Genomic DNA, 19516 nt, shown 5'->3' with positions numbered 1-19516 from the left:
TTCCCAGCTGCTTTGTTCTCTGCCTTGTTTTTTCAGGTGCCTGTCCCTGTGTTCTCTTCTCGCTTTTGAAGAGAAGCTGCCAAGTTAACATATGCTGCGATGAAGTTATAGAAGATGTAGCCCTCATGAACCGGTTGACGTGAGGGAAATGCTTTCTGAGTGCCTGCACGGTGAGGGGACATTTTTCGCCTTTTAGATCCTTCTGCATGAGAGGAGGGAGACGGAAGGTTAAGTAACACGTTGTTTAGAAGCTGAGAGCTTAGTTTATATTTAACTAATAATTAACAGATGTGTTGTCAGCGAGAAACCAAACGGTTATAACTAACCTCATCCAATGCAGTAAAGAACGCGTCTTAGCAGCGCCGCTGACTCTGCCGTCCCGTTTCTTTCCCCGTTTCGGGCGGCGAGGCGGCCAGAGGACCCGCTCTGTGCGGCCGCAGGACCCGTGGAGTCGAGGACTCTCTCGGCGCGCCCCGGGGATTTCTGTGGAGAGACTCCTGGTCTCGGTCGGGTCGCCGCGGGGACACGCGAGGACGGGTGAGGAGTCTTTCTTTGCTGAGAGCTGGGGCCGGGCTTTTGGTACCGGTTGTTGCGGTGTAAAGCCGGCTCTGTATGTAGCGGTGAGGCGTACCGTAGTTCGGTTTAATTCTTGGATAGGCCTTGGTTCTGACCGTGCACTGGAACGGCAAAAACTACAGCTTTTCCTTTTTCCAGGTTCAGAGCCCGTGCCTCATTTGGTTATATCTGTAAACATTCAACATCTTAGCACGAATCACAGCTGCATTTTTGACAGTTGCCACGTTTTCTTTTTATCCTCTTGATTCGTGCTTTGGCCTCAACGTTAGCTAGTACTTGCCTAGCGGCAGCCAGGTCCGGTTTGGTGTTATCTTTGAAAATCATCAATTTATACCCTGTTCCTTTTGTTGCCATTTCAGGATCTATAGGCATGGCTGAGATTTGCATGGCCTGGAGTACTGAATGTATTAACCGAATAAAGCACGGGATCATACACAGTACAAACAGCTCCCCCAAAGAAGTGATCCCACCAATGGCCGGTAAGTATAGAATTCCATTTCTGTACTGGGACACGCGCAACTCGTTTTATCTCCTCTGCTGTTTTCATTATAGCTTCCCCATTACCATCTATTTCTAAACAACACTCAGAAGTATTCCATTTCCCACAGACACCCCCTTCTTCAGCTAAAAGATAATCTAAGGCTACCCGATTTTGGTCCACTGCAGCCCTGGTCTGAGACAACTGTCTCGCTATGAGATTCAGTGCCTCAGCTGTCCGGTTGCTTATTACTTCAGCCACTGCTTGCAACCGGATAATTCGGTTTAGCATGTATATTGGGGTACGGTATCCCCAGCTTCCATCTTGGGCCCAGGTGGCTGGATCATAGTATTCAATTATCCTTTTCGCAGGCCATTCATCATCTTTCCAAGTTTGCGTTCCTCCTCTGGGGACATTTGTTAAACCCCTCTTCTCTCTCTTTAAAGTTTCGTACAGAGGTTTCCCCAGATGACTCCCTTTTTCCTTTGGGAAAAGGAAAAATGCTGGTTGAATTATCCCTAATGTACAAGACCCTCTCCATTTAGGCATTAACTCATTCTAAGCTCTGTTCCCACATATCCAAAATAATCCATCGGGGGCTTTCCTTGGTTCGTTGACATCGGTAGAGGCAGGATTCTGCCAAGATCTCCTTAAATCCCCCATTTCCTCCAAGGGGTTTGCTTTGCTTCGATTCTTCCAGCATATCGTTTCATTTCCCAGGCTACAATTTCGAGACCAATATCCATTAGGAGGACAAGATCCTCATGATCTCCCACTTTTATATGAAGTATTCACGTGAATGGGATGTTATACACAGTCAGTCAGTTTCTCCGTCACCTGTTTCTTGTTGCCCCTCTTGCAAGATGTGAATGTGTCCTTAGCAACAAGTTAGCATTCCAGTGCTCTGTTTACCACAACATGTATCTGGTTGTCCAGGAAAATGCAGCTAATATGAAGCTTTAGCTGACAGGCAAATTCACTAAAAGAGAAGCTTGTTTTGTAACAAAACCAGCACAGCCCCCCACCGCGACGGGCATGTTTTTTTCCCCCAGGAGTTCCGGATGGGGACCCAGGAGTTCCGGATGGGGACCCAGGAGTTCCGGAGGGACCCAGGAGTTCCGGAGGGACCCAGGATTTCTGGGGGGACAGAAATGCCATTTGTGCCGCGGCGGGTCTCAGTGTCGCCGTCCTGTGGACAAAGCGCGGTGCTGCACCCGGCCGCCCCAATGCGGTGCTGCGGCGCGCCTCAGTGCTGCCGCCCGGTGGCGAAACTCGGGTACTGCAGCGCACGGCCAGGGGGCAGAGACGCTGCTTGACCCGAAGCAGCCAGAGGTGCCAGATAAGAAACACAAGCACTCAGAAGTGCCAGATAAGAAAGAACCGTCAGAACCGGCAGGAGCTGCGGCTTCACAGCTCCATCAGCGTTGATCTTATGAGTCTGATTTTGATGCTAGTCATTTTGACTTACATTATGCTACAGTGTTCTGTTTGGTACTGCTAGTGGGTAACAAATAATTGTGCTGTACCATAGCACGAGATGATAATATAAGGAAGATGGCTCAGCCTCAGATAGGGAAGACGTGAAAGGAAGGGTGGGCTACACTGTCTATACATGCTGGATTTTAGGAAAAAAAATTTATCACGGCCTTATTCAAATCTGACTGTCTAAAGCCAGGCATTTCTGTTCCTCAGAGCTCTGCCCCAGGGGAGCTGGTGTGCGGGAAAGGAAATTCAACTGGAGGCGGCTTAGTTTTTAAACTGCGTGATGTGCTTTTTCTGGGGTGGCATTAACCTGAGAAATTTGGGAACTCAGAAAAAAACATAAAATCTATCTGCACTGCCACTGCCTGTTGTCAGCCCAGCATTTTCATCAGGCAAGGCGAGGTCTAACCTGAGAATGGGCTGCTCACAACCAGAGACCCACGGTTCAGGGAAGCCAAAGGATTTTATCACGGGGTTGTTTTGGGAGATGTTCTGATATGTGACGGGTGTCTGCTTTTGGTCTTACACAGGAATAAATCAGTATGGCTTAATGCACCATATACCAGCAGGTCTATGTGTCAGGTGGACTTAATGGGTCTGAACAGCTTCACCTGGGACCTCACCCACAGCCTGACCACAGGCCCTGGATCCTATTTAAGCTCAGCCCAGGGCTCTCACCTGCTCTTTGAGCTCTGCTGCAGGAGGGCTGGTCTGCAGCCTTGTTGTTGCCTGTGCTCCTTGGACTGATGCTGTCGGTAGGTGTCTCCTGGATGGCCCCTTGCGTGTGTGTTGTGGCTTGTCTGGTCCTGTCTGCATTTGCTCCTGACTGGGTTCCTTGGGTGGCCCTGGGCCTGTTCATCCCTTGGTGGTTCTGTTTGCTGTGTCTGGGCGCTGTGGGAGCTGGGCAGAGCCCTCACTGGGGTTGCTCTTGGTTCCTTTCCCTCAGGGAGCATCTGGAGCAGTCGCTGTAATGAAGCTAAACCACCTTGTATGTTGCTTATGTGCATTGTCTTTTCAGGAAGTAAAGAAAGGAACTCTTTCTTCGTGAGCTGGGAGTTGAATTGTTTAAATTAGGGAGGAGTTCCCCCAGACCGTCGTGTTGGTGGGAGAGCATTTCTTCATCCATGTGAGTAAGAGTATATGAGCTGGCCCCATCTGCCTCAGACATCAAGCTCTATGAAAGGGCATGAATTTTTGGGGATCTTCCTCAAGCAAAGATAATATATAATGGTTTCTGACTTCTATGGCGCCTCTTTCCTGCTCTGAAATGGTAATTCTGACAAAGGCGCAATATCTGAGTATGTATTTCTGTAGCTGTCACCCTGATTTCACTAAAAAGCAATACTGCCCCCCATCTCTTTATTTTCCTGTTATAAAAATTACTGTGAGCAAATATGTCTCTTGTAGGCATGGACTTAAACTTTTGGAGTGAACAAGTAATTCTGGTTCACGGGAAATTATCACCTTGCCAAGGGAAGCAGATAACTACAGGAGTAAATCCTCACGGCTCGTTAAAACCACGCTGTGGGTCTAGATGGTGACAAACCACATCTGTCAGACTGGAGATGAAAGTGGCTGTACCTTTGTCAAAGCACTGTGTAGGCTGAGGAGCTTGGTTGTTACTATAGCTACGCTAATCTGAGAATGACGTTCAGATGGAGGCAAAGAAAGGCTGGGAAGGTGTCTGGGAACTCCCCGTGTTGTTGGCTGCAGTCTGGGAAAGTGGATGTGTTGCCGGATGCTGCTTCCCCAGCGCCTGGGACCACAGGGTGGGCAGCACTAGGGAAGACCTGCAAGACTTGCTTAACTTGTTTTTCTCAGGCTCCTTGGCTTTTTTTGAAGTATCAGTTTATTAGTGCTCTTCTCTAATTGACCTCTCATCACATTGAGTTTCACATCAGGTTGGTGATGGTCAAGTCACTTATTCCTTTTGTCTTTCTTTGGAGCTTGCTTTAGAGACTAGACCAAGTGGGCTGGCACCCTGGTTGAATTCACTGTGGTGGGTGATTTATTACTAATATACAGGGAAGGACCACTTTGGAGGTCCTGCTGAGATGGTACAGATGTAAATGGCATACAAAATAAAGATGGGAAATGGTAGCAATGCCTAGCAGTAAGCTGTCACCTCAGAGCAATAGTCCAATGAGGTCTGTGCCCAGGAGTTCCCTGGTTTCAGTCTTTTACTGGAGTTAAATCAGTTTTAGCAGAAATCTTGACTGCAGCTAGTGTAGCTTTGGGCAAGAACAAGGCTGAGCTCCTTTAAATCAGTACTGAAATGGGTATCAGCTGCTGATTATCAACCAGCAAAGAACTGAAGTGTGAGGATGAATTAACATTGTGTGTCTTTTAGGATGAGTTGGCTGCTGTGTCCTGCAGCCTGGCTTCTGGAACCCCTGGGATCTGCAGTCCTGTAGGGGCTGGGAGTTGGAGTGGCAACTCTCACTCGAGTGTCAGAGGAAATTACACAGCCCTTCAAACTAAACCTTGCAAGCAGGGCTGAGGGGCTGTGAGTTATTGCTGTGATTAAGCTGATCTGGACCTGAGGAGGCTAAAGGGTTGCTTAGCGATACTTCAGCAATGACTAACAGTGCTTTACTAGGCTTTCACTGTTTACTATGGCTTTAATACTGGCTCAGTGGGTTTTTTTTTTAGTGGAACGTTCTTACTGTTTTTGTAATGGTCTCCCTTCTTGAGAAACTGTCAAACTCATCACTTATAGTGACCAGGCAGCAGTTAGCAAGCATTTGATTGCTGATCATGTGTTGATTTTTTGGCCTGACCTCATTAAGTTTCTTTATCTCTACCTTCTCTTCCCCTAGCAGTCCTTAAATGAGCTACAGAGATTAGATAATTTAAGTGCTTTTCATATAAATGCCTCCTAGTCTGTTGACTTTTCCTAAACCACCCCTTGTCCATGTGGAAGCTTATTTCTGGTACTTAAAGGAGAGATGGACTGGGGAAGAGATGGTCTGAACCAGCCCAGAGCCACATCTCACAGAAAACTTTATTATGGTCTTCTGTAAAGCCCTTTAACAGGACAAGATGTATATTGTTCATTTAATGTTCTTCAGCAGCATAACTGTTAAGACAGGTCTCCTTCCTGATGTCAAGAGGCTGCTCTAATATGTGGTATATTCACATAATTTCCGTTAAAAAGTATATTGAGGGCCAAGCTCTCTATTAGCATTTTTAAATTCTGAGCTGAAAAATGCAAGCACACATCAAATAAATGGAACTTCCTTTTCTCTACTGAGGTATCTGAGTCATGGCTGTCACCATCAAAAATGTCTAGTAATATTTTGGGGAAAGGAAAACCCATTAAAGCTGAGGAGGGCATCTGGAGGAGTGCAGAGGAGCAGGAGGCGCCAGCCGGCCGGGGCAGGTGCCGGTGCAGAGACGCCGTGTGACCCGCGGGGTTCTCAGAGGTAAGAACCTTTCGATTTGTTCTCCTCAGGACACGTCCCTTTGCCTCTGGCCCCCTCACAAGCTTACTCGCCTAATGTCACCATAAGCAGAAGGGACGAAAAAGGACAAAGAGGACAAGATGCTCACGATCTCCCACTTTTATATGAAGTATTCACGTGAATGGGATGTTATACACAGTCGGTCAGTTTCTCGGTCACCTGTTTCTTGTTGCCCCTCTTGCAAGATGTGAATGTGTCCTTAGCAACAAGTTAGCATTCCATTGCTCTGTTTACCACAACATGTATCTGGTTGTCCAGGAAAATGCAGCTAATATGAAGCTTTAGCTGACAGGCAAATTCACTAAAAGAGAAGCTTGTTTTGTAACAAAACCAGCACAGCCCCCCACCGCGAGGGGCATGTTTTTTTCCCCCCAGGAGTTCAGGAGGGGGACCCAGGAGTTCCGGGGGGACCCAGGATTTCTGGGGGGACAGAAATGCCATTTGTGCCGCGGCGGGTCTCAGTGTCGCCGTCCTGTGGACAAAGCGCGGTGCTGCACCCGGCCGCCCCAATGCGGTGCCGCGGCGCGCCTCAGTGCTGCCGCCCGGTGGCGAAACTCGGGTACTGCAGCGCACGGCCAGGGGGCAGGGACGCTGTTTGCCCCGAAGCAGCCAGAGGTGCCAGATAAGAAACACAAGCAGTCAGAGGTGCCAGATAAGAAAGAACCGTCAGAACCGGCAGGAGCTGCGGCTTCAGAGCTCTGTCAGCGTTGATCTTATGACTCTGATTTTGATGCGAGCCATTTTGACTTACATTATGCTACAGTGTTCTGTTTGGCACTGCTAGTGGGTAACAAATAATTGTGCTGTACCACAGCACGAGGTGATAATATTTCGTAGATTTGTACTGCCAAAGAATTTGCAAGTATATTGCAAAGGGGGGAATTCAAGAGAAGCTGCTAAATTAATGTATAGTGTGATTAAGTTACAAAAGACAAGCCTGTCATCAGGCAGTTGACGTAAGAAATGCTTTCTGGAAACGTGCAAAACGAGGGGCTATGTTTCAAGAACTCTCATGTGGAATTGCTGTGTTTCAGGGGGAGCTGTGACCGCCCCATGCTCAGCAGACCCCCAGCCCCGGTGGGGGGAGCAGCGTCGGAGCGGGAGACGCGGCACCGTCGTCCGTCCCCAGCGTGCCGGGGGGCGGCTGCCGGCCTGTGGGACGTGGCTGCGGCTGTTCGGGGCGCTGCCCCCCCGGGTTTGGGGGCTCTGGTATGTACGTATGTGAATGGCATTTTAAAGTAATGAGCTGCCCGCTGGGGCTGTTTTCCTTTTCTGACAGGCGATCGGGAGGGGGAGAAGGACAGAGAGAAGAGAGCTGGAAATATTAACAATGTTTTACTAATGCTACTGATAAGAATAGAGAAAATAATACAAAATATACAAAACCAATCTTGAATGTCTCAGCACCTGCAGAGCCGGCACCCGAAGCGTGGTGAGCCGGCACCCAGCCGTGGGGCTGGTTGGGCGCGTCGTTGGCGGAGCCGGCACCGACGATCTCTGGACGCGTCGAGGCGCTGCGGTGGGTTTTCCTGGAAATTCCAAGGCCCTGGTGTTTTATGATTGTAACTACTTACTTACTGTAAGACATTTAGAATGAAAACGTAAATAAGAGTAACCAGAAGAGTCTTTGGGAGTAAATAATGCCTGTCATCTCCTCTAGCTGTTACTCAAAACTCTGCAGACAGTAATTATCTCCAATTGATGTAGTAAAATTTAAAAGAGTGGACTATAAATACTGGAGCACTAATTGGAAGTAATACCTGTGGAGAAAAAATCTCTAGTTTATAATAAAAAATAATGTGTGCTAGTTAATCCGGCTGGTAGTAATGTAATGATAAAAATGTTAAAGTGTAAATAAATGAAATTATTTAGGCGTGAGCAATAACTGAATTTAATTTCAGCTATTACTTCTTGGTGAACTAGGCAGCAGTTATTCCCAATCTGCATCCTAGTTTAAAAACCACATTGTTTGGAATTCCTTTGAAATGGTAAAGGCAGAAAACTAATGTGGAGTCATTGGTAGCTCCATTTGCACAACCGTTATGAAATAAACTGCAGGCACGAATGACTGCATAGGAAACAAAGTAAGGAAGCTTTAGATTTTAAACAGCATTGGAAAGTAATCGGGAGTGTTTAGTATTTAAATTCTAACAGAGCCATGAGATTGGAGGCAACAAAGCTCAGAACCAAACGGAGTCAAAACGCCGACTCAATCCCGTTTGAACAGCTGCCTGCCTTGCAAACGCGTCCGTGGTGTCTTGGGGCGAGGGGGGGGAGGCTGTGGAGCGCTCGTTTTGGCCTCTCCGTCCCGTTTGCCTCGCTCTCCCTCTCTCTGTGTCACCTTGTCTGGCTCCCTGTCACTGTCTTTCTCTGATAAGCTGACCTGCTCTTTGCCGTCCCTTTTTGTGGAATCACAGGCTCATTCTGCTTGGAAAAGACACGTGCAATTTTAAATTTGGAGTTGACTTCTAGGGGTTTTTTTCCCCATTAGTGTCAATCGATGGCCCGTTGTGCTGCGGCTCAATCCCCGTTCTGTTCCGTGGAGTCTTCAATTTAGGATGTTCAGGTGAGAAAGTTTGTCCTTCCAGAAAAGGAGCAGTCATTGGTAGGACTGAGAGAGGCTTTGAAGTGCACGATCAGAATTGAAGGCAGATTGCACTTGCCGTTGCTGCTGTCCGTCTTGTCTCTCACTGGTTTCCCCACGGCTCCCTAGTGTTTGGGCATGTTTTTTCCCCAAGGAGAGGCCGTGCGGGTGAGGATTGAGAGGATTCAGAGCGGGCCAATCAGATGGCGCGGGAGGGCTGGAGGGCTGGAGGGGCGGAGCGCTGGTTGGCTGCCTAGGCACGTCAGTTGCCACTCTGTCCGCCTATCAGGTTGCTGGAGGGGCGGGCGTTGAGGGCTCCCTACTGCGCATGCCCCAAAGAGCGAGCGCTGATAGGCGGAGAGAATGGTGACTGGCGTGTCGCCGGCAGCCAATCAGGATGCCGAAGAGGCGGGCGTTGCGGTCTCCCTACTGCGCATGCCGCTACTGCGAGCTCTTACGGCGGCGATCGGTGGAGGGGGGGGTAACCGGAAAGGAACGGGAACCGGGGTCGGTGCCCGGCGGGAGAGCGCGAGGGGAACGGAGCGCCGGAAGAGGCGGCAGGTGAGCGCGGCCACGGGGACCGTGCCGTTGGAACGGGGGGAGGCGAATGGACCGGCGCGGCGCGGAGGCGTTCGTTTCCGTTTCCCCCCGCCGAGCTGGCGAAGCTGGTGGGCGGCGTGCGAGCCCGAGGGCAGGTGCGCTGAAGGCTTGCGGTCTGGAGCCGCGTCTCCCTCCGGCGCAGCGCCCCTGCCCGGTCCGGCAGTCCCTCCGGGAGCGGCGCAGCCCCCGTTAGCGGGGGCGCGTTTAAAAGCGGAGCTGAGGCGCGGTTGCAGGCTCGGTGGTGGGGCGCCGCTTCGGCGGGAGCTCGGGGCGAGGCGCGGCGGGTTCCGTGTCCTGTAGGCGCGGCTTTCGTGCCGCGGCTCTCCGTGTGCTTTTTTGTTCTGTTGCGTTTGTTTTTTGGGGTTTTTTTTTCGGGATTCCCGCGACACGTGGCGCGACCGCTCGCCCGGGGCTGCCGCGGCGGGTCTCAGTGTCGCCGCCCTGTGGCGAAACTCGGGTACTGCAGCGCACGGCCAGGGGGCAGAGACGCTGCTTGCCCCGCAGCAGTCAGAGGTGCCAGATAAGAAACACAAGCAGCCAGAGGTGCCAGATAAGAAAGAACCGTCAGAACCGGCAGGAGCTGCGGCTTCAGAGCTCCGTCAGCGTTGATCTTATGAGTCTGATTTTGATGCTAGTCATTTTGACTTACATTATGCTACAGTGTTCTGTTTGGTACTGCTAGTGGGTAACAAATAATTGTGCTGTACCATAGCACGAGATGATAATATTTTGTAGATTTATACTGTCAAAGAATTTGCAAGTATATTGCAAAGGGGGGAATTCAAGAGAAGCTGCCAAGTTAATGTATGCTGCCATGAAGTTATAGAACTCATACCCTCATTTAACCAGCTGATGTGAGGTAAATGCTTTCTGACCCCCTGCATGCTGAGGGGATATTTTTCACCTTTTAGATCCTTCTGCATGAGAGGAGGGAGACGGAAGGTTAAGTAACACGTTGTTTAGAAGCAGAGTGCTTAGTTTCTATTTAACTAATAGATGTATTGTCAGTGGGAAATGAAACATTTATAACTAACATAATCAGTAATTTCTTAGGCTAGATATATTGTATGTTTAAAATTCCCCAAAATTGTAATGAATATGTAGCAGTTGTGTGACTATAAGCAATGCAAGAGCATCCAGTCGTGGGAGCACTTACAGAGGACGACCCCTGGAGCTCCGCAGTGCTGATGAAAGAAACATTGCCTGCTCAGCAGTGTCATTGACTCTGCTGTCTCGCTTATTGCTCCGTTTCAGTACGAGCCCGTCCCGTGGCCTCACAGGGCTGTCTTCTGTGGCGCTGCTGCGGGGAAGGCGCGAGATGCTTTCCCGCACCAGTGGGAGTGTTTGCTTTTATACTGAGCGTGTCCTAAACGGTGTCAGTTTGTCTTAATGCCGTCTGGCGTTGCTCCAGTCGCTCTGGTTTCTCAAGGCTGCCTTGCGTTTCGAGGCAGCCCATTTCCCTGGAATCCTGCGTTAGCTCAGCTGCTCTCCTGTCCCTTCTCCTGACTAGTTCCTCTGCTTTCTCCTGCTCTATTTTTTTCAGCCGCTGAACTCTAATTTGGAATTTCTGTTTTTCAGAGGCGGAGCTGTGAACGCCCGATGCTCAGCAGACGCCCCAGTCCAGGCGGGGAATGGAACGGGGATGCTCCAGGTGGGGAGCAGCGCCCGGGTGGGAGACGCGGCGCCGTCCTCCGTCCCCAGCGTGCCGCAGAGGAGCAGGAGGCGCCAGCCGGCCGGGGGCAGATGCCGGGTGCGTCCCCAGCTCGCCAGAGCTCCCTCTGAGCCTCCTCCCGCGGCCCCGCTCGCCCCGTGCAGCCGCCCCCAGCCGCGGCAGCTCCTGCGAACCCGTCCCGTGTTCCCGGGCCGCTCCCGAGCCCCACGGTGAAGGCGGCAGGCCGGCCCTCGGCACCTCTCCGGTGGCCCGTGCGGAAGGAGCAGGCTCAGGCAGGGGTGAGCTACGGTGCTAACGGCTGCTGCTTCTTCTTTCCCGCTCCCAGAGGCCACGCTGAGGATGCGGCCGTTCGCTGCCACCCCGGGGATGCCGTCGGCTGCGCCCGCCTCGGGCTGGCGAGGCTCGTCTGGCAGCGCGGCGGGAAAAGGGACGGGGGAGCGCGTCCCGTCCGTGGACGGGTGCTGCCGCGGCTGGAGCCGGAGAGGTAAAGAGGAAGAAATGCGGGGCCGTCGGCCCGACGTCTGCTTCCTGCGGCGGGCAAGAGAGGGAGCCCCTCTCTCCGGGTGGCGAAGGGTCCCTCTGCGTGGCGTGCAGCGGGCCAGGCCGTCAACGTGCGCGGCAGGTCCGTGCGCGTATCCCGGAGCGGGACGGCTGCGTGGCGAGCGAGCCAGCGAGGCTCCGTGTCCCCGAAGCCTCGTCTCGTAGCAGCCCTGACACCCCACCGTGTTCTCCTAGGCTGAGGACGGCCGAGCGCCCCGAGGGAGGAGAGGAGGGGACAGGAGCGTCTGAGCTGTTAGAAGCCTCCTGGCAGCCACCGAAAGCGAGAGCCGCTGTGAGTCCCTGGCCCTCGGGCCTCGTCCCCGCCTTCTGTGTCCTGGTGCCTCCCTGCCCCTCCGTCTCCTTTTTCCCCACGCTTTCTCTGGCCTCTTCTTGTCCCCGCTGTTCTCTTGTCCCCGCTGCGCTCTCGTCCGTGTGCGTGTCCCCCCGCTGCGCTCTCATCTGTGTGTCCCCGCGCTGTTCTCTTCCTCTCTGTGTCTGTACGTGCTGCTCTGTCCCCCGACCTTCCTGTCTTTGTCTTTCCTTCCTCCCTCCCTTCGTCTTCTCTCTCTGTGCCTTTGTCGTGCTCAGCGTTGCTGGCTTTCTTCATTCTGTACGGCGCTGTTCCCGTCCTCGTTCCTGTTCTGAGCCTTCGTGCTGCCCCCCGCCCCGTTTTTCTCTTTTTTTGTTGTTTTTTCCCTGCCCTCCGTCTCTCCGCGGGGCTCCTCATTCCTCTCTTTCTTCCTCCAGCCCCCTGTGCTCCCCGCGGTCTCTCTCGCTCTGCCATCGGTTTTGCCTGTTGCTCTCCTTCTTGCTTCCCGTTGATAGGAGGAACAAAAATCTTTTAGGAAGCCCTCGGCATAAGGTAGCAAGACCAGGCCTAACGTAACAGAAACCGAACAGAGAAAAACTGGCTCTACAGGGACTGGAGGTGGCGCAAAGCGGGATGTCCTTGGCTCGCAGGCTGGGAAAATGGAACGTTCCACTGAATGGAGAAGGAGCTACTTGAGTAGCAGCACAAAATGACAGTGGGCGTGCTCAAGAAATGAGGTCGAGAAGCCGACACCGGGGCGGGGGGGCACCGGGGACCGCTGGAGACCCTTGGTGGACACGCTGGCACACCAAGGATGGACTGCCAGCGAAGGGTGGGGTTATGGAAAGAGCTTCCGTTTAATGCATTAACTAAGCGCTGGGAGCAAATGAATATCCAATAGGTAGACGTAATAAATACCAAGAAGCGTGAGTCACATGCACGCTCGATTACAGGGGCGATCCTTGAGCGTGCGGTGCGCTGTATTGAAATTGCCTGCCGTTTAACACTTTCAGAACAGTGTTCAAGAGTCTTTTTTGCCGACGTTTTGGTACCTCCCCGCGTCCCGTGGTTTCTCTCTGCGTCCCCGTGTCCCGCTCCCCGCCCGTGGCCGCGTTCCTCTCTGTCCCATTGACCGTGCTGGGCTTTTTTCCTCCGTCTCCGCCCCGCCGCGCCGATTTGTTTCTTCCTCTGCCCTGTTCCTCGGTGCTCTTCCGGCCTCTTTTCCTCTGTCCCCCCCGCTGCTGTGTTCTCTGCCTTGTTTTTTCAGATACCTGTCCCTGTTTTCTCTTCTCGCTTGTGAAGAGAAGCTGCCAGGGGGCAGAGACGCTGTGTGACCCGCGGGGTTCGCAGTCAGGTCTCCGCGTGTCAGCGTCCGTCCCCCCGACGGGGGTCAGGTCCCCGTTTGTGTGCAGACAACATCCCTCCCTCGGTGCCTCCTTAGAACGTTTAATGACGTAAATATTGCTACTGCTAACGTTGTCGGCGCGGCTTCTTTCCTCAGTGGATCCGTCCTGCAGTCGGTGGCCCACGAATGCTCGGCAACAGCAGGAGCGGATTGAAAGGACCGGCCGCTGGAGGATGCCGAAGACTCCCGGTCACCGATGGAAGCAGCTTTGCGTAAAGCAAGGGGTACGTGAAGGCGGGCGTGCGGGGACGGCTGCCCAGCAGGTAATGGGAGCTGAACCTTTACCTCCAGGGACTTCTGCCCAGAAAGCTGAAGAACTTGCTCTCCCGCGAGAGAGCGAAGGGGGTGTCGATATTGGCCGGCACGAACAGCTCCCTGCTCAGGCTGGCCAGCAGCATTGCCGTGCCGGGGGGCAGCTGCCGGCCTGTGGGCCGGGGGCTGCGGCTGTTTGGGGCGCTGCCCCCGCTTTGTTTTCCTAGGGGAGCCCCCCACTTTTGGGGGGTGGTGGTACGTGCACGTGTAAATGACACGATGTTCCTTTTGTTGCCGTTTCAGGATCTATAGGCACGGCTGAGATTTGCATGGCTTGGAGTACTGAATGTATTAACCGAATAACGCACGGGATCATACACGGTACAAACAGCTCCCCCAAAGAAGTGATCCCACCAATGGCCGCTAAGTATAGAATTCCATTTCTGTACTGGGACACGCGCAAGTCGTGTTATCTCCTCTGCTATTTCCATTATAGCTTCCCCATTACCATCTATTTCTAAACAACACTCAGAAGTATTCCATTTCCCACAGACACCCCCTTCTTCAGCTAAAAGATAATCTAAGGCTACCCGATTTTGGTCCACTGCAGCCCTGGTCTGAGACAATTGTCTCGCTATGAGATTCAGTGCCTCAGCTGTCCGGTTGCTTATTACTTCAGCCACTGCTTGCAACCGGATAATTCGGTTTAGCATGTATATTGGGGTACGGTATCCCCAGCTTCCATCTTGGGCCCAGGTGGCTGGATCATAGTATTCAATTATCCTTTTCGCAGGCCATTCATCATCTCTCCAAGTTTGCGTTCCTCCTCTGGGGACATTTGTTAAACCCCTCTTCTCTCTCTTTAAAGTTTCGTACAGAGGTTTCCCCAGATGACTCCCTTTTTCCTTTGGGAAAAGGAAAAATGCTGGTTGAATTATCCCTATTGTACAAGACCCTCTCCATTTAGGCATTAACTCGTTCTAAGCTCTGTTCCCACATATCCAAAATAATCCATCGGGGGCTTTCTGTGGTTCGTTGACATCGGTAGAGGCAGGATTCTGCCAAGATCTCCTTAAATCCCCCATTTCCTCCAAGGGGTTTGCTTTGCTTTGATTCTTCCAGCATATCGTTTCATTTCCCAGGCTACAATTTCGAGACCAATATCCATTAGGTGGACCTGGCCACCGAGTGGGAGGAATAGAGGTATTTGATGAATTTGCCCGTAACGCTAACTTACAAGGGGTTTGTCCAGCGTATTCAGTAAAATCCAGTTTACCATCATCCCTTGACAGGCATATCTGCCCTATTTTTAAGTGACTTAATACCCATCCTTCTGGTCTTTTTTCTCGAGTTGCGTGAGTTCTGTTCCGTACCAGTAATCCTTCTGGGCTTACACTCTCTCCTCTCCAAGGCCCCCGTTCTGCCATTGGAGACCCCCCACATATCCAGCATGAGGTGACATTTAATTCCCGGGCTATCTTTTCCATAAGACCTATAAACAGGTTTTTCCCTACTGTTGGTAATTGTAATCCCTTGTCTATTTTCCTTATTTCTTCATACCGATCGCTATTTTTCGGTACCAGTTTCTGTTTCTCTTGCCTTCTTTTCAATTCCTGAGTGGCACTCTTAACTAACTCCTCCTTATACTGATCTTGCACCCCCCTCCATCTGAACAGCCGCACATAGCAGCTTGTGTAAAACAGATACTCTGTTCTCCCCTAGGGCAGGAGACAGAGCCCACACCGAGTCCACCTTTCCCTAGGTGAGTTGCTACCCATAACTTCTGCCCTTGGATTTCACATTTTTCCAATTTTGTTCTGTCATAACACCCAGAATTAACATGAGTGTGCTAACTGAGAACATCCTGTGTCAGTCGTCCTATTCTCACGCGCTCATAGCATTTGGTACAGGGATTGGCCAGGCTAAGTTGGGAACAGTAAGTCCCCACTCCCAGCAAGAGGATCAGGTCCAGGTTTCTACACCCTCTGCCTCTCTGGCCGACCAGGTTGCAGCCGCAGCCGAGTTCGTCATCTTCTCGGCAGCAAGGGCGGCGCGGAGTCGAGGACGTTCTCGGCGCGCCCCAGGGATTTCTCTGGAGGTGGCTCTGGTATGTACGTATGTGAATGGCATTTTAAAGTAATGAGCTGCCCGCTGGGGCTGTTTTCCTTTTCTACCTTTTTTTTTGGAGTGAATCAATGGGGGGACTCGAGGGGTGACGATGATGTTACCGGAGGAGCAGGCCAGCGAGAGCTGGGGGCTCACAGCCCCAAAATGCCTGAAGAATCACGGGCAGGGTGTTCAGTGGCACTGTGAGGAGGAGAAATTTCTCCCTGTCCACTGCAGGGAAAACAGAACAATCCCCCATCAAAGCTGTCCTAGAGAAATACTTGCTGTTTGTCATTCAGGCTCTAGAACGGCCCAGTGTCCCGTTAAAGGTTGCGGTGGTGCGGGTCAGGGATCCCCAGGCTGCGCCGGGCCCACAGGACGGCTGCTGGTGGAACCAAAGTCCAGGACAACTTGTCGGAGGTAAGAACCTTTCGATTTGTTCTCCTCAGGACACGTCCCTTTGCCTCTGGCCCCCTCACAAGCTTACTCGCCTAATGTCGCCATAAGCAGAAGGGACGAAACAGGGCAAAGAGGACAAGATCCTCATGATCTCCCACTTTTATATGAAGTATTCACGTGAATGGGATGTTATACACAGCTGGTCAGTTTCTCGGTCACCTGTTTCTTGTTGCCCCTCTTGCAAGATGTGAATGTGTCCTTAGCAACAAGTTAGCATTCCATTGCTCTGTTTACCCCAACACGTATCTGGTTCTCCAGGAAAATGCAGCTAATATGAAGCTTTAGCTGACAGGCAAATTCACTAAAAGAGAAACTTGTTTTGTAACAAAACCAGCACAGCCCCCCACCGCGAGGGGCATGTTTTTTTCCCCCAGGAGTTCCGGAGGGGACCCAGGAGTTCAGGAGGGACCCAGGATTTCTGGGGGGACAGAAATGACATTTGTGCCGCGGCGCGTCTCAGTGTCGCCGTCCTGTGGACAAAGCGCGGTGCTGCACCCGGCCGCCCCATGCGGTGCCGCGGCGGGTCTCAGTGCTGCCGCCCTGTGGCGAAACTCGGGTACTGCAGCGCACGGCCAGGGGGCAGAGACGCTGCTTGCCCCGAAGCAGCCAGAGGTGCCAGATAAGAAAGAACCGTCAGAACCGGCAGGAGCTGCGGCTTCAGAGCTTTGTCAGCGTTTATCTTATGACTCTGATTTTGATTGCTAGTCATTTTGACTTACATTATGCTACAGTGTTCTGTTTGGCACTGCTAGTGGGTAACAAATAATTGTGCTGTACCACAGCACAAGGCGATAATATTTTGTAGATTTATACTGCCAAAGAATTTGCAAGTATATTGCAAAGGGGGGAATTCAAGAGAAAGCCAGGACAGCCCCCCAGTGTGATCCCCTCAGAACTCCTCTGATTCCCATCTACTCCTCTCAGGACAGCTGAGCTTGTCATTTGGGGCCCTGAGAGCCCCCATTCACCTTCTTTTACCTAGCTTTGTTGTTGTTCCCAGCCTATCCTGGTGTTTTCCATCCTTCGGGACTTGTTACTGTTGTGAGAGTCAGAGAGAAAATGAGGAGTCTCTGTGACTTACGACTGTCATTGTTGATCTACGGTGTTTTAGAGACGGATTCTTGCAGGATAGATTTCTGGTTTGTCCTTCCCTCCTCCCCAGAACGCGGCGCTGGTGCGAGTTCCCCAGTACACGTGTGTGTGTCCAGCCGGTCCGTCTGGGGGCGAGCGCGTCAGGGTGGGCAGACGGCTGAACGGACGCGCTGTCAGCGACTGCCGGACGAGCTGGGACTTCTTCGACCGTGTCCAGCCTTGTGCGTGTGGTTTGTTTTCACTTGCAGGCTGAAACAGCAGTTTCCTTAACGAAAAACACCCCAGCATGTCCCCCAACCCCCAACAAAAATAAGGCCAAATTGCCACCAAAAAAAACACAGGGAGTTTTTAAAAAATTTCCTTTAGCTTTCTCCCCCCACCCTGCTGCGTTTAGTGCAGTGAGTGACCGTGAGGAGCCGGCTGTGGATCTGGCTGTTGAAGGGCGTGTGAAGGAGGAGGAGATGTGTGTAGAGCAGGACTGGTTGTGGAGGTGAGTGTAACTGGTTTGGGTGTGGGGTTGTAAATTCTTTTTGGAGGCTTCCTAGTTTCTGGTGTCACCTGCGGGGTGAAGTGTGATTCTGTGTGCAGGTTTGAAAGGTGCAACGTGCAGAGCTCCCTCATTTGCCACCAGATCTCCAAGTCACAGAGCCAACGTTGCCGTGCAGCTGCCAAGGACAGCGCGTGTCCCGTGCAGAACAACATCCTTTGTGCTCCGTGTGCGTGTTCCTCCTTTGAAATGAAGTTGCGCTGCCCGGTGTTTCCCGTTCTGTGTGGTACCTGCCGGGCTGAGTCTCCTCCCCCCGCTCCGGTCGGTTCCGTCGCGCTGCCGCAGCCTCGGCAGCACGGTGGGGCTGGTTGGGCGCGTCGTTGGCGGAGCCGGCACCGACGATCTCTGGACGCGTCGAGGCGCTGCGGTGGGTTTTCCTGGAAATGCCAAGGCCCTGGTGTTTTATGATCGTAACTACTTACTTACTGTAAGACATTTAGAATGAAAACGTAAATAAGAGTAACCAGAAGAGTGTTTGGGAGTAAATAATGCCTGTCATCTACTCTAGCTGTTACTCAAAACTCTGCAGACAGTAATTATCTCCAATTGATGTAGTAAAATTTAAAAGAGTGGACTATAAATACTGGAGCCCTAATTGGAAGTAATACCTGTGGAGAAAAAATCTCTAGTTTATAATAAAAAATAATGTGTGCTAGTTAATCCGGCTGGTAGTAATGTAATGATAAAAATGTTAAAGTGTAAATAAATGAAATTATTTAGGCGTGAGCAATAACTGAATTTAATTTCAGCTATTACTTCTTGGTGAACTAGGCAGCATTTATTCCCAATCTGAATCCTAGTTTAAAAATCACATTGTTTGGAATTCCTTTGAAATGGTAAAGGCAGAAAACTAATGTGGAGTCATTGGTAGCTCCATTTGCACAACCGTTATGAAATAAACTGCAGGCAGGCACGAATGACTGCATAGGAAACAAAGTAAGGAAGCTTTAGATTTTAAACAGTAGTAAAGTAGAAAGTAATGGGGAGTGTTTAGTATTTAAATTCTAACAGAGCCATGAGATTGGAGGCAACAACGCTCAGAACCAAACGGAGTCAAAACGTTACTTTTTTTTTTTTTTTTTTTTTTTTTAAAGAGAAGTAAAAAGGAACCACTAAGTAGCGGCTGTTTCTAAAGGGTGAGGATTCAGAATGGGCCAATCAGATCGCTCGGGAGGGCAGGAGGGGCCGAGCGCTGATAGGCGGAGAGAATGGCAATTGATGTGCGTAGGCAGCCAATCAGGTTGCCGGAGGGGCGGGCGTTGGGGTGTCCGTACTGGGCATGCCCAAAGTGCGCAGTCCTCAGTCAGGTCCGACGTGAGGCGGGCACCTGGGCGCGGACCGTGGAAGGCGCATCCAATAGGAGGACGGCGCGGTGGGGTGTAAAGCAGCCAATCAGAGTGCGCCGACTCAATCCCGTTTGAACAGCTGCCTGCCTTGCAAACGTGTCCGTGGTGTGTCGGGGCGAGGGGGGGGAGGCTGTGGAGCGCTCGTTTTGGCCTCTCCGTCCCGTTTGCCTCGCTCTCCCTCTCTCTGTGTCACCTTGTCTGGCTCCCTGTCACTGTCTTTCTCTGATAAGCTGACCTGCTCTTTGTCCTCCTTTTTTGTGGAATCACAGGCTCATTCTGCTTGGAAAAGACACGTGCAATTTTAAATTTGGGGTTGACTTCTAGGGTTTTTTTTTCCCCATTAGTGTAAATCGATGGCCCGTTGTCCTGCGGCTCAATCCCCGTTCTGTTCCGTGGAGTCTTCAATTTAGGATGTTCAGGTAAGAAAGTTTGTCCTTCCAGAAAAGGAGCAGTCATTGGTAGGACTGAGAGAGGCTTTGAAGTGCACGATCAGAATTGAAGCCAGGTTGCACTTGCCGTTGCTGCTGTCCGTCTTGTCTCTCACTGGTTTCCCCACGGCTCCCTAGTGTTTGGGCATGTTTTTTCCCCAAGGAGAGGCCGTGC

The 19516-nt window shown here is 51.6% G+C and overlaps 1 protein-coding gene across 3 annotated transcripts; it reads left to right on the top strand.

Moving 5' to 3' along the window:
* The first annotated feature begins 3566 nt into the window (after positions 1-3566).
* On the top strand, positions 3567-18292 carry LOC309437620 (uncharacterized protein). Of its 3 annotated transcripts, XM_082048179.1 has the most exons (7): positions 3567-3662; positions 5791-5961; positions 7035-7209; positions 15769-15889; positions 17091-17241; positions 17415-17510; positions 17609-18292. In XM_082048179.1, coding segments are annotated over exons 1-7 (1083 nt in total). In that variant the 5' UTR covers positions 3567-3660; the 3' UTR covers positions 17976-18292. The 3 variants fall into 3 exon arrangements, 1 of the variants encoding a protein (XP_081904305.1); XR_014183586.1 differs by lacking the exons at positions 3567-3662; positions 5791-5961; positions 7035-7209; positions 15769-15889 and adding an exon at positions 15386-15470 and having other exon boundaries at positions 17387-17510; positions 17592-18292; XR_014183587.1 differs by lacking the exons at positions 3567-3662; positions 5791-5961; positions 7035-7209; positions 15769-15889 and adding an exon at positions 15386-15470 and having other exon boundaries at positions 17387-18292.
* The last annotated feature ends 1224 nt before the right edge of the window (positions 18293-19516 follow it).

Source organism: Streptopelia decaocto (assembly GCF_964273445.1).
Source record: "Streptopelia decaocto genome assembly, chromosome: 3".
Lineage (NCBI taxonomy): Eukaryota > Metazoa > Chordata > Aves > Columbiformes > Columbidae > Streptopelia > Streptopelia decaocto.
Note: the sequence above shows the minus strand (reverse complement) of the source record. Positions and strands in the feature narration are given on the sequence as shown.